Below are 13,383 nucleotides of genomic sequence, written 5' to 3' on the forward strand. Positions count from 1 at the left end.
ATTTCTTGTTTTATCAGACTGAAAACTATTAATAATATTTGTCCAGTGTGTGCTGTTCTCCGCCTTGGCTGCCACTGAAATTCAGGACCTAACTAAAATGGGATCATCCACTTTCCAACATTTATCCAATTATTTGTCAAATGATTCTCTGTGCAAGGCCCTGTGCTAAGTGGGTAGGAGACATACACAGGCTCTGCTCTCAAGGAGCTGACAAAAGATGTGTGAACCAGGCCAAGGGGAACTGAAATACCAGCTGAGAGAAGTACTAGAGGGATCAGAGCAGAAAAAGTTTGTTTTTAGCCTGTGGGCACAAAGAGAAAAATGTAAAGGAGATCCATGTGATTTGGACCTCAAAAAGGCAGGAATCATACACATTGAAATAGGTGTAGTAGGATTTCTAAGATAAAATAATGACAAACGCATTGAGGAAGCAAAAAACTTCAGGCTTGTTTAGGAAAGTAGGAATACTTCAGTTTGGCTAAGGGGAAGAGGCTTAAAAAGGGTTGGGATCAGATCATCACAGAGGGCCTCTTCCTCAGATTTCCAGGGTAAGGCATTTATATATTTAATTCTATGGGCACTAAGATGCCTGCTTAAAAACTTATTAAGTTTAATAAGTAAAAACTTAATAAGTTTAATAAGTTTTTAAGCAGGTGTGAGTTGGAAAAATCCTAGAGTTGGAAAGGATTTTGGATATAACCCAGTTCAGCACTCCATCTGTATTAGTCCGTTTTCATGCTGCTGATAAAGATATATCCGAGACTGAGCAATTTACAAAAGAAGGAGGTTTAGTTGGACTTAACAGTTTCATGTGACTGAGGAAGTCTCACAATCATGGCGGAAGGCAAGGAGGAGCACCTCACATCTTATGTGTATGGTAGACAGGCAAAAAATGAGAGAGCTTGTGCAGGGGAATGTCTTTTTTTCAAACCATCAGATCTTATGAGACTTATTCACCATCATGAGAACAGCATGGGAAAGACTTGACCCCATGATTCAATTACCTCCCACCAGGTCCTTCTCACAACACGTGAGAATTCAAGATGAGATTTGGATGGGGACACAGAGCTAAACCATATCATTCCACCCAGCCCCTCCCAAATCTCATGTTTCCTCACATTTCAAAACCAATCATGCCTTCCCAACAGTCCTCCCAAAGTCTTAACTGATTTCAGCATTAACTCAGAAGTTCACAGTCCAAAGTCTCATCTGAGACAAGGCAAGTCCCTTCTGCCTATGAGTCTGTAAAATCAAAAGCAAATTAGTTACTTCCTAGGTACAATGCGGGTACAGGCATTGCATAAATACAGTCTTTCCAAATGGAAGAAATTGGCCAAAACAAAGGGGCTACAGGCTCCATGGAAGTCCAAAATCCAGCAGGGCAGTCAAATCTTAAAGCTCCAAAATGATCTCTTTTGACACTGTGTCTCACATCCAGGACACACTGATGCAAGAGGTAGGTTCCCATAGTCTTGGGCAGCTCCACCCCTGTGGCTTTGCAGGGTACCGCCTTCCTTTTGGCTATTTTCACGGACTGGGGTTGAGTGTCTGCAGCTTTTCCAAGCACATGGTGCAAGCTGTCATTGGATCTACCATTCTGGGGTCTGGAGGATGATGGTCCTCTTCTCACAGCTCCACTGGGCAGTGCCCTAGTAGGGATTCTGTGTGGGGGCTCCCACCCCACGTTTTCCTTCTGCACTGCCCTAGCAGAGGTTCTCCATGAGGACCCCACCCCTACAGCAAACTTCTGCCTGGGCATCCAAGCTTTTCTATATACTTCTGAAATCTAAAGGAAGATTCCCAAACCCCAGTTCTTGACTTCTGTGCATTCACAGGCTCAACACCATGTGGAAACTGCCAAGGCTTGAGGTTTGCACCCTCTGAAGCCAGAGTCCAAGCTCTACATTGGCCCCTTTCAGCCAGGGCTGACTCAGAGCACCAAGTCCGTAGGCTGCACACAGCACAGGTACCCTGGGCATGGCCCACAAAATAATATTTTCCTCCTAGGCCTCCAGACCTGTGATGGATGGGGCTGTTCTGACATGCCCTGGAGACATTTTTCCCATTGTCTTGGGGATTAACATTCGGCTCCTCGTTACATATGCAAATTTCTGCAGCTGGCTTGATTTTCTTTTGTAGTGCACTGTCAGGCTGGAAAATGTTAGGCATTTTCCAAACTTTTATGCTCTGCTTCCCTTATAAAGCTGAATGCTTTTAACAACACCCAAGTCACCTCTTGAATGCTTTGCTGCTTAGAAATTTCTTCCACCAGATACCCTAAATCATCTCTTTTGTTTCACAAATCTCTAGGGCAGGGGCAAAATGCTGCCAGTCTCTTTGTTAAAACATAACAAGAGTCACTTTTGCTCCAGTTTCCAACAAATTCTTCATCTCCATCTGAGACCACCTCAGCCTGTATTTCATGTCCATATCATTATCAGCATTTTGATCATAGCCATCCAACAAGTCTCCAAGAAGTCTCTAGGGAGTTTCACACTTTCCCACATTTTCCTGTCTTCTTCTGAGCCCTCCAAACTGTTCCAACCTCTGCCTGCTACCCACTTCCAAAGTCACTTCCACTCTTTTGGGTATCTTTTCAGCAGCACCCTACTCTACTAGTCCCAATTTACTGTATTAGTTCGTTTTCACACTGCTAATAAACACATACCTGAAACTGAGCAATTTACCAAAGAAAGAGGTTTAATTGGACTTACAGTTCCATGTGGCTGGGGAGGCCTCACAGTCATGGCGGAAGGCAAAGATGAGCAACTCACATGTTATGTGGATGGTAGCAGGCATAAAATGAGAGAGCTTGTGCAGGGGAATGCCTCTTTTTAAAACCAACAGATCTCATGAAACTTATTCACTATCACAACAACAGCACGAGAATGATTTGCCCCCATGATTCAGTTACCTCCTACCAGGTCCCTCCCACAACACATGGGAATTCAAGATGAGAGTTGGATGGGGACACAGCCAAACCATATCACCATCTCACACATAATGACAGAATCCCAAAAGGGGAAGTTACTAACCCAAGGTCAGACACCTAGTAAATGATGGTGCTGGAGCTGGGGCCAGAACCAGATCTTCTTGCTTCAAATATAGTGGACGTTTTACATTCTATGATGAAATCTATGCTCCGGAAAGATTAATGAGGCTTTCTAGGGGAGGTAGTTTGAAGGAGAAGCCAGAGTCAGGGAGAGCCTTGGAATGTTTTTACAGTTCAGATGAAAGGTAATGCACAAGATCTTTAATTAGGGCTTTGGCAGTGGGCTAATGAAGAAGGGGCTGATGGGAGAGAACATAGAGGTCTAGTCAGCAGGACTTGAATGTGGAAGACAGACAAGAGGGAAACTTATCCTGTCTTTAGTTACTGTTCTTTACTGAATTCTCACTGGGCTCCATTTGGTAAGCTGTCTCAAAGTGGAAAAGAAGGGGTGTAGAGCCAAGATAAATATATCAGACACCTCCAGTATTTCCCCAAATGAGCCTCTTTGCAATTGTTGTTGTTGTTCCTCTTCCGTAGGAAGGCCTAGTTCTTTTCCAGAACCCGACCTTCCAGCTCTTAAGTCCTCAGAAATGGGATCCATTTGCCAGCTACCATTCTGGCTTCATGATTTTACTCATGGGCTCTTGGCACTGCCATCATTTTCTGGTTTTGGCTTTGCCACCAGGCCCCATGAAGGTGCCATACATGTGACTTGTCTCCCATCCTATGACTCTAGGTTTGAAACCAAAGCCCTGAGACAATCTGCACCCCATGCTGACCTCCAGAATAGGCCAGGCACCCAGCCTGAAGGAGGGCTCTGGACTGGACTTTAATTGTATAGGGGTCTTGCCCCAGGTCTGTAGACCACTTGTGTCAGAATCACCTGGGGAGTATTAAAATGTGGATTTCTGGGCTTCATCTCATCCTACTGAATCAGAATCTCTGGAGGTAGGTGACATGAACTTGTATTTTTGACAAGTGCACCAAGTGATTTTTATTTACCTAAAGTTTAAGACTCTGCCTTAGATAATTTTTTTCCTGGACCTGTTTCCTTGTTTTAAAATAGGAAAATTATATATTCAATTTACCGCAAAAATAGAAAAGTACTTTGGGAAGATGCTAAAAGTTTATACGTATTTACTTATTACATATTATTAAGTTTACAGTCTTGAGATAAAGAAAATTTGAATTATTTCTCAGACTGAAATACACTGAAAACTGGTAAATGGTCTGAGTACTCACACTTAGAAAATGTGTGCTTACTAAGTGCTATGGTTTGAATGTTTGTCCCCTCCAAAATTCATGTTAACACTTGGTCATTACAACAGCATTGAGAGGTGGGACCTGTAAGAGGTGTTTAGGTCTGCCCTTACGAATGGACTAATGCTGTTATCGAGGGAGTGGGTTCATCCCGACTTACTCACTCTTGCATGTACATGCGTTCTCTCTCTCTCTCTCTCCCCCTCCGGCCCTTCCTCTCTCTCACTTTCTTGCCATCTACCATGTTATGATGCATCAGGAAGGCTCTCACCAGATGCTGGCACTTTGATATTAGACATCTCAACCTCCAGAACTATAAACCAATAAAAGTCTATTATTTATAAATTATCCAGTCTGTGCTATTCTGTTATAGCAGCACAAAATGTACTAAGACACCAAGTGAATGTATATATGAATGAATAGCTCCAGAAAGGTAAACCCTGAAGAAAGGTCATTAACTTTTTCTTCAACATCCCCTACTTCATGCATTCAATCAGCATTATTCACTGAGTGCCTAATATGTGCCAGGGCACTATGCCAGGCTGAGAATATAAATAGGATGTGGTCCTTGACCTTAAGGGATTGGAGATCAATGTGAGTGTTCAGCGTACTGTGATAAGCACTGGCCCCAGGATGGATAGAGAGGTGGGTATTAGTGCTTTGGCAACAAGAGCAGGAATCACCTCTATCTGGGGCTGTCAGGAAAGGTGTCACCAAGGAAGTGGCCTTGGAGTATAGGATTGTTCCAAGAAGCAGGAAAGCCCTTTTCACAGTCCTTGTCACTTGCTTCCTTCTTCCATTCCATTAAATTCTGTCATCAATTTCCTCTCCTCCTCCATCAAACTAATCTCAGGAACTCAATGTTTATGTGTTTTTTTGTTTTTTTTTTTTTTTCTTTTTCAACCTACCCAAATCTGCTTTTACACTCAAAACCAACACTTCAGTTTAGTCATAAACACTTGGTCTTAAAACAATGCTTTTTTGAGGATCAGTGTAGTTTACATTGTTAACCCTAAAAGTTTTCATCTGAAATAGTTTTAAGCTCTATTAGGGATTTTGTTTGTATATTTACTTTTTTACATCAGCCAGCTGATAGGAGGAGTGTTGCACTTTGTTGGTTAGTAGTTGTTGAATTTTTTGGGGGTGGTATGGGGAGAGGATTGGTGACAACCGGTTTTCCCCAGCTCCTGTTTTTTTTTTTTTTTTTTTTTTTTTTTTTTTTTTTGAGACAGAGTCTTGCTCTGTCGCCCAGGCTGGAGTGCAGTGGCCGGATCTCAGCTCACTGCAAGCTCCGCCTCCCGGGTTTACGCCATTCTCCTGCCTCAGCTTCCCGAGTAGCTGGGACTACAGGCACCCGCCACCTCGTCCGGCTAGTTTTTTGTATTTTTTAGTAGAGACGGGGTTTCACTGTGTTAGCCAGGATGGTCTCGATCTCCTGACCTCGTGATCCGCCCGTCTCGGCCTCCCAAAGTGCTGGGATTACAGGCTTGAGCCACCGCGCCCGGCCAGCTCCTGTTATTTTACTAGATAAATAATCACTATTTTGCTTACCCATAAAGGATAAAGGATTAATTCATTGTCTTCTTTGTGTTTTAAGATAAAACGATAATGGTTAATGAATCAGACTTTAAGGTGGCATAGCCCTTTACAACTTACAACATGTCTTTACTGTTCATGTTCTTCTTTTCTGGTCAAAAGATGGTCCACAAACCAGAGGCAGGGAGGAAGGCGCTAATTAGAAATGGAGAACCTCAGGTACTACCTAAGACCTGCTGAATCAGAATCTGCACTTTAGCAGTATTCCCTGGCAATTTTTATGCACAGTAAAGTTTGGAAGAGATTATGAAGTTAGTGGTTTGTCCCATTTATTGATTAGGACATTGAAGTCTGGAGCAATTAGGGAACTTGCCCAAGGTCACATAACAAGTAGCAGAGCCAGGCTTCAAGCCGTGGTCTATCTGATCACAGTTCAGCACTTTATCACTGTCCTACTAGGTTTCTTTGTGCCGTATTAACTGGTAAACACTTCCTCTGTGATTGATTCATGGTTGTGAAGAAGGAAGAAAGGAACAATTTTTCAAAGTATAAATGCATCTTCTTGGGAGTTGCAAGGGACTAGAAGACTGAACCGGGAGCTCACAGGCTGAACCTTGACTTTATGCCAGACACTTGGACAATTATACACAGGAAGCCTTGTTCCCATTTTACAGATGCTAAGAACCTCAGTATTTTACTGACCATGATGAGCCTGTAGGGACTCTTGGGGAAGCAGGGGTTGAATGTGGTATTTAAAGCTCAGGCACTAGGACTTCCTGGGTCAGAGGTGAAGGAATCAGATGTTGGACATTTCTTTTCATCCTTAAAATAAGATTCTCTTCTTGTATGAGGCTTTGACTAATCAGGTTGGGTGGCTGCCCACTTCTTCTGAAGTCAGGAACTTAGGCTTTGGTCACTAGGAACTCCTCTTGATTTATGAACAACTCTGTCTTGTAGAGTAAAAGCGGTTTTCCCAAAGAGGAAAAAATAGCTTAAAAGAAGGCCTTGAAGAATCGAGATGACAAAATGTATTATTTATAAGGACCTAAAATAAGTGCCAGATCCTCCACTTGAAGTGAGCAGGCGACAGCCGTGCGCTGTGTGGAGTAGAGCCCAGCTGACTCCAGCTGGATCCACACGGCAGGGCTGGTCAGCCACGGCTCCGCTCACTATTCCAAGGCTCTTCTCAGAAAGACTCCTGCTGCCGGTGCAGGCCATCTGTGGAACTCATATGAATGTGTCCCAGCTTACAAGCTTAAAGAGAAAGTTCTTGAAGGAAACTGGAGGAAATGCAATGAGAATCTGTGGATTGGTAGAAAGAGGCCAGAAACACACACTCATACCTATAACACACACGCATGTAAGATTACATCAACTTCCCAACTTACTCAAGGATACAGACATGTTTTGAGAGCACACAGTAGATATGGGGTATCTCAAGTCTGCCTTCACTAGCCCCTAGCTCCCTAGCGGAACTTGCAGCTGCAGGTGACACCATCCATGCAGAATAGGGTTCTGTTTCATCTAGGAGTCAGCCCCTTCTTGCTGCATCACAGGTCTTTTTCACTCAAGGCTTGTCTTATTCTTGAAGAACTTAGAGCTGCTATGTTTTCCTTTAAGAGAATGTTCACAGACATTTCTTACACAAAAAGCTCTTCTACTTTTTGAAGCAAACTAATGGTCAACAAGTCTACATCTTTATCCAGTGGGAAAAAATTCAGATTCAGTGTCTAGGAGTCTCTGATCAATAGCCAGCATTACAGAAAACTCATTTCCTTGTCACTCATCCTTTGACCCTGGCCTAATACCTTTGTTATCTGGAAGTTTGTGACACTGAGTTAGACCTGAGGATCATTTCCCAAATCTGTTTTTCTGTAGGGCAAGATTCAGTGATGCGGGGGGAGGTAACTGAAGAGTAGGAGGTGATGCCAAGGAATTTCTGAGGGCACCCAAGGCAGGTAGGAGATTGTGCTCCAGCTCCAAAACTGTTACAATGCTTACCAACAGAACAATAGGCTAGGATCTGAACACACACTACAGATTTCAGAGCCTTCTCACCGAACTCTAATTCTTCCTGTTTCATTGTCTTTCTCTTCCTCTTCAAAATTTCTCTTCTGGGATATGGTGACTACACTGTGGGGAGAAATGCTTTTAGTAGCTCTTGCTGTATTTGGAGCTTACTTTGTGTTCTCTATTGGCTGATGGCTCCCTCCTTAGCCATAGGAGCTGGTTGTGATCCAGCGGCCCTGATGCAGTCCCCTGGCAGCATCAACCTGGTTTTGCCTCTGGTTCTCATCTCAAGGCCCCTCCAGTTTCCTCTTATCATAATGATTGCCCCTAGAGGGCAGGATTCAATAGGCTGAGGTTTACCTGCATGCCCTGGCAGTACAGGGAGCCTTCAAGAAGATGGATATCTGACCTTTCTACCCCCTACATCCCAATTCAGAATAATAAAATCTCAGGCTTGAGATAAATTTTCAGCATTTTAAAATCCAGGCATCTTTTCAATATTTGAATGAGAGGCGGCATTGTATAGAAGAAAGAACACTGGCTGAATTCAAATCCCATCTTTACTACTTTCTGGCTGTGTGATCGTGGGCTGGTCACCTGATCCTTATAAGCAAGGAATGCCTTGCAGGGCCCTGCTAGAGAATAAAGATAATCTAGGTAAAGTCCTGACATATATGATGTGCTTCATACGTAGTAGGGAGCACCATTATCCTGTAAACCAGAGGCTTTCCAACTTTTTCCTTCAGAACACTTGAATTCTTTCACATGTTCTCTATCATGTATGACTTTTAGATTCTTCACAGCCCTGGTTACTTTATTTATTATTATTATTACTATTGTTATTTTTATTGTGGTAAAATATATATGACATAAATTTACTATTTTAACCATTTTAAGCATGCAGTCCAGTGGCATTAAATACATTCACATTGTTGTGAAACCGTTACTACCATCCATCTCCAGAACATTTTTATTTTCCCATACTGAAATGTTGTACCTATTAAACAATAACTCCCACTCCCCATCCTTGCAGCCAGGGCACTCTATTTTGAATAGCATGCTCCAAATTCCTCAGTGTCTTTCTTCCCATTGCAAATGGAAGTTAAAAAGAGCCTTTTGGAAGGGTTTTGAGTTCTTCAAACTCCCACTGGGGAGCCCGAGAATTAAAAGTCTATACCAGTTGCAGCAAACTTTTGGGATTGCAGATGGTTACAAAATTGGTGTCAATATAGCTGCTTTGCATGGAATGGATCTGGCAAAGAGGCTTCTAAGTGCTGATACATTCCTTTCAGAAATATCAAAGGATATGGCTTGGCATAGCTTTGGGGAGAAACCAACAGTTTTTGAATTCTTGAATAGCATCTACCTTATGGTGAAGATTAAATGATATAATTCATGTCAAGTGTATAATACAGTGCTTGGCACAGATCAGGCCCTTATATGCAGGCTTTTGTTACCATAATTCCACTATGGCAGAGATAACATATATGTTTTGGTAGTTAATTCCCATGATAGGTAGATATCATTTTCATCTTACCTGAGGAAACTGAGTCTCTGGGCTGCTAAAACTCCCAAAATTACAGAGCTAATAAGTTACAGAGTAGTAGAGCTGGGATTCAAACCCATACTCTTTCTCTCATAAGATGCTGCCTGTTGTGATACACCAAGAAAGGAACCCTATGGGTGAGGTATACTGACTTCATCTTGGTGTTCCATCTTAATATATACCCTGGCCATTTTCTAGGGTCATATCATCTTGCTGTTTCTTCTTCTTAAAATCATATACTTAATGTCCAAGCTTCAGCGCTTTCTGTATTTACCAGTCCCCATTCTCTCTGTGAATGAAGTGATCACTCACAGTCTTCCATAAGCTCTAAAGTAGGAAACCAAAAGCATGTGTGCAAACCATGGAACTTTCTGGCTTTATTTGATGAGTACCTAAGAGCTAATGAACTGCACATGGAATTTAGAGAAACGTTGACTGGGATTTGATCAGAAAATGGTATTTTCCAGGACACAAACACTAGGTAGAGTTTGCTCAGAAAAGAAAATGCTTACATTTGACTTCTGTGAGTGATTGGGATTCGTTTTCCTTTCAGAAAACAAGAACCAAGTCACGCTCTCTTGCTCTTTCATGGTTGCTAGGAAGCTAAAGCCAACCTGGATGCTCAATTATGGCATGTATATAAGCTCCCAGGGCTGGCATTTGGATACGCCTCCTTTCCATGGTTTTGAATTTCCACTTCTATTTTATTTACTATATTATAGGAATACCCTTTCAAAGGAGATGAGCTTAGAGTAAGTAAATCAATAAAGACTATAAGCACCTAGAGGTCAAGGACCATTTTCGTTTACTTTAGTGTCCCCAGCACATAACTCAGTATCTGGCATATAGGAGATGCTCAGTAAATGTTTGTCAATTGAATGGATGAAAGCGATTAATGAATCAGCGTTCCAAATGACTTAAGAGTGGCATCTCTGGTACCTTCCTTTGGACTTTCAGCTAACAAGGCCATCAAGGTGGAAGCTTTAGAAGGTGTTCCTTGGACTGTGGAGGTCTATCATTAAGAAAGTGTGTGCGCATGCTAGCCATCGGAAATAATAATGGCTTAAACAAGACAGAAGCGTTTTCTCTCACTGTTATGGACTGAATTGTTTCTCTCCAAAATTCATAGATTAAATCCCTAACCGCCAATGTGACTGTATTTGGAGATGAGGTATTTAAGGAGGTAATGAAGGTTAAGTGAGGTCTTAAGGATGGAGCCCTAATCTGATATGACGTATCATTATGAGAAGCAGAAGAGATACTAGGAATTGCTCTCCCTCTACACACAGAGGAAAGGCCATGTGAGGACACAGCAAGAAGGCAGCTATCTGTAGGCCAGGGAGAGACTCACTAGAAACCAACTCTGATGGCACCTTGATCGTAGACGTCTAGCTTCTAGAACTGTGAAAAAAATTAATTTCTGTTGTTTCAGCTATGCAGTCTGTGGTATTTTTTGTTACGGCAGCCCAAGTTGACTAATACATTCACGCATGAGAGGTCTGGTGATATCCCCCACAAGATTGGTATAATATTTCTACAGATATCAAGGGCCCTAATTATTTCTATCTCTCTGTTTCACTATCCTTAACATAGGCCTTTGTCTTCAAGATTTTCTCAAGGTCTGAGATGGCTACTAGCAATATTCAGCCAGATAGAAGGGAGAAAGGACAAAAAGAAGCCCTTTTAAGGCACTTTCCCTGAAGTGGTACCCAGCAATATCAACTAAAAACTCATTGGCCAGAGCCTAGCTACATAGCCAAACCTGTTATGAAGCCTGGGAAGTGAGACTTTTAGCTGGGCATATGGCTATCCTGAATAAAATTTGAGGTCTGTTACCAGGAAAGAAGAGGACAATGGATCGTGAGCAGGTAACCAGCAGTCTGTGCCTCAAAGAGCAGGAGAATTTTGGGGAATAAAGGAAGCTGGAAGTCAGCATATCACTCACAAAATAGTCCCACTTCTCAGCATCTGAGCAGTACCCTGAGTGCCCTAAGCAAGGTGATGAGAGGAGATGGGTCTTGCCTACAGATTAGTCCAAGCCCCGTGCTTGACTGTAGGGCACTACTCAGTTTGGGCCTAGCCACCCTCTCAGCCTTCTCTTCCCATTTGCCAATACCTTGCCCCTAGCCCTGTTCCCCAGATATGCCTGCACTTACCTACATTGCAGTTCCCTCTACTTGGGATGTCCTTTGACATTTTAATATCTCATCCATTCTTTCAGGCTCCGTCCAAACTGTTCCTCCTGGGACCACCTAACTTGCATTCAAAGAGTAGAGCATGGAAAGGGGTTGGGGGAGGGAGATGAGGTGAGGAATACCCTTACAGTGGAGAAACCTGGCAAACACTACCTTGCCCAGGTGACCAAGGTTAACATCATCGGTGATAAATCATGCTGATAGTATATGACTTTTATATAGTGTGATGGTAAGGACACTTCACCTCTGTGGTCTTCATTCTCCAAGCCCATAATCCCAGTCTAACTATGAGTAAAACATCAGAAAAACTCAATTGAGGGACATCCTACAAAATACCTGCTAATACTAAAAACTGTCAAGGTCATCAAAAACAAAGTTGGAGAAACTGTAACAGACCAGAGGAGACTAAGGAGACATGATGGCTAAATGTAACATGGTATCCTGGAGCAGAGAAAGGACATTAGGGAGAAACTAGCAAAATCTAAATACAATATGATGTTTGGCTAATAGTAATGTACCAATGCTGGTCCCTTAGTTGTAATAGATGTACCACAGTAATATAAGATGATGACAATGGGGAAAACTGGGGGAGGGATATTTGGGAACTTAGTACTATCTTTAAAACTTTCCTGTAAATCTGAAGCTATTTTAAAATTAAGAGTTTATTAAATGAAATCTCTGTGCTCCTCCTCACTGACGTTATGACTTCGGCAAGTCACTTGACCCCTGTAGGCTCGGTTCTTCGATGTAAAATGGGGGTGACATACCTTCACTGCAGAATAGGAAAAAAAAACTTCAGTGAGACAGTGTGCTTGACAGCACTTTGGAAACAGCAAGCCTCGGCCCTTAGGATGGCTTTGGGTGCTACCCACATTATTGTTCAAATGCAGATTCCACTCCTGCCTCTCTGAAACTCCACACAGGGAGACATTCCAGAGGTTTCCCCAAATGCCGCTGTTGCTGGTACCTAGCAAAACCCTGCCCTCTCCCCATTTGGAGTTCTTTTTCAGCCAGAATTTCTGTGCGGGTAACTTCCTCTTCACCTCTCTTGATAGCTTGCTCTTATAGACTAAGATTGCATTTTTATTTTCATATTTCACTTCATTTTTCCCCCTTGAATTTAGTTTTTCTCTTTAGGAATCAGCATATGACTCAAACTGCCAGTTCTAAATTTAGTATCGCCTGTGATACGGAGAATGCATTTAGTGCTGCCTGGGATATGTATTTGGAAATAATGGTTTTATTTATCCACATCCAGTAATTCTGCTGCCTGCCTGCTGGGTTCTTTCAGGAAAGAGTTTGTCATCTCCTTTCCTCCTAATGATGAAATGTTGCTTGCTCAAGTCCCAGAGGCCCAGCCTGAGCCAGATGCTGGTGACTTGAGTCTCTGTTTAATTAAACAATACCATTCCCAGGATTCTGCAGTCATAAGGTTCTCTCTATGGCTTCTGTTTAGAGGTAGTTTGGAAATAGGCCTAGAAGGGGCTCATGTACTCTTTGGATCCTGTAGGCTTATTTCTGGGCCTCAGGCTGGTAAGATTTGCCCCTTTTTTTGGGAGAGTTGCCCCTTCAGTGCTGGAATATGTGGAAGGAGGGGGAAGCTCTACGTATATGTAGCTGTACCCTATGTTGTGGATGCTGAGGACTTAGAAGCAGTAAATCACATTACTCTCTTGCCCTCTGAGAAGCTCTTCTCTTTTCAGTGAGATGGACACATATACACATGATTGGAGTGCAGTGTAAGACATGCTGTATTAGAGCAATGTACGTGACATGGAATTAAAGTAGACAGATTAATCTATGTGGTAAGGAAAGGCACACAGAGAAGAGGTGATATCTGAGTA

At 42.5% G+C, this 13,383-nt stretch overlaps 1 protein-coding gene across 13 annotated transcripts in view; it reads left to right on the forward strand.

Moving 5' to 3' along the window:
• The window catches only part of SERGEF (secretion regulating guanine nucleotide exchange factor), a 235,620-nt gene that overhangs the window by 189,201 nt on the left and 33,036 nt on the right, over positions 1-13,383 (forward strand). The window contains exon 11 of one of the 13 annotated variants that reach the window (XM_077963146.1): positions 7,667-7,746. The exons of the other annotated variants lie outside the window; for them this stretch is intronic. Within the exon in view, the coding sequence (XP_077819272.1) occupies positions 7,667-7,707 (41 nt within the window). The 3' untranslated portion in view covers positions 7,708-7,746. The remainder of the gene's footprint in view (positions 1-7,666; positions 7,747-13,383) is intronic. 13 annotated transcript variants of the gene reach the window in all.

The sequence above is a fragment of the Macaca mulatta genome, chromosome 14 (genome assembly GCF_049350105.2).
Source record: "Macaca mulatta isolate MMU2019108-1 chromosome 14, T2T-MMU8v2.0, whole genome shotgun sequence".
Classification (NCBI taxonomy): Eukaryota; Metazoa; Chordata; class Mammalia; order Primates; family Cercopithecidae; genus Macaca; species Macaca mulatta.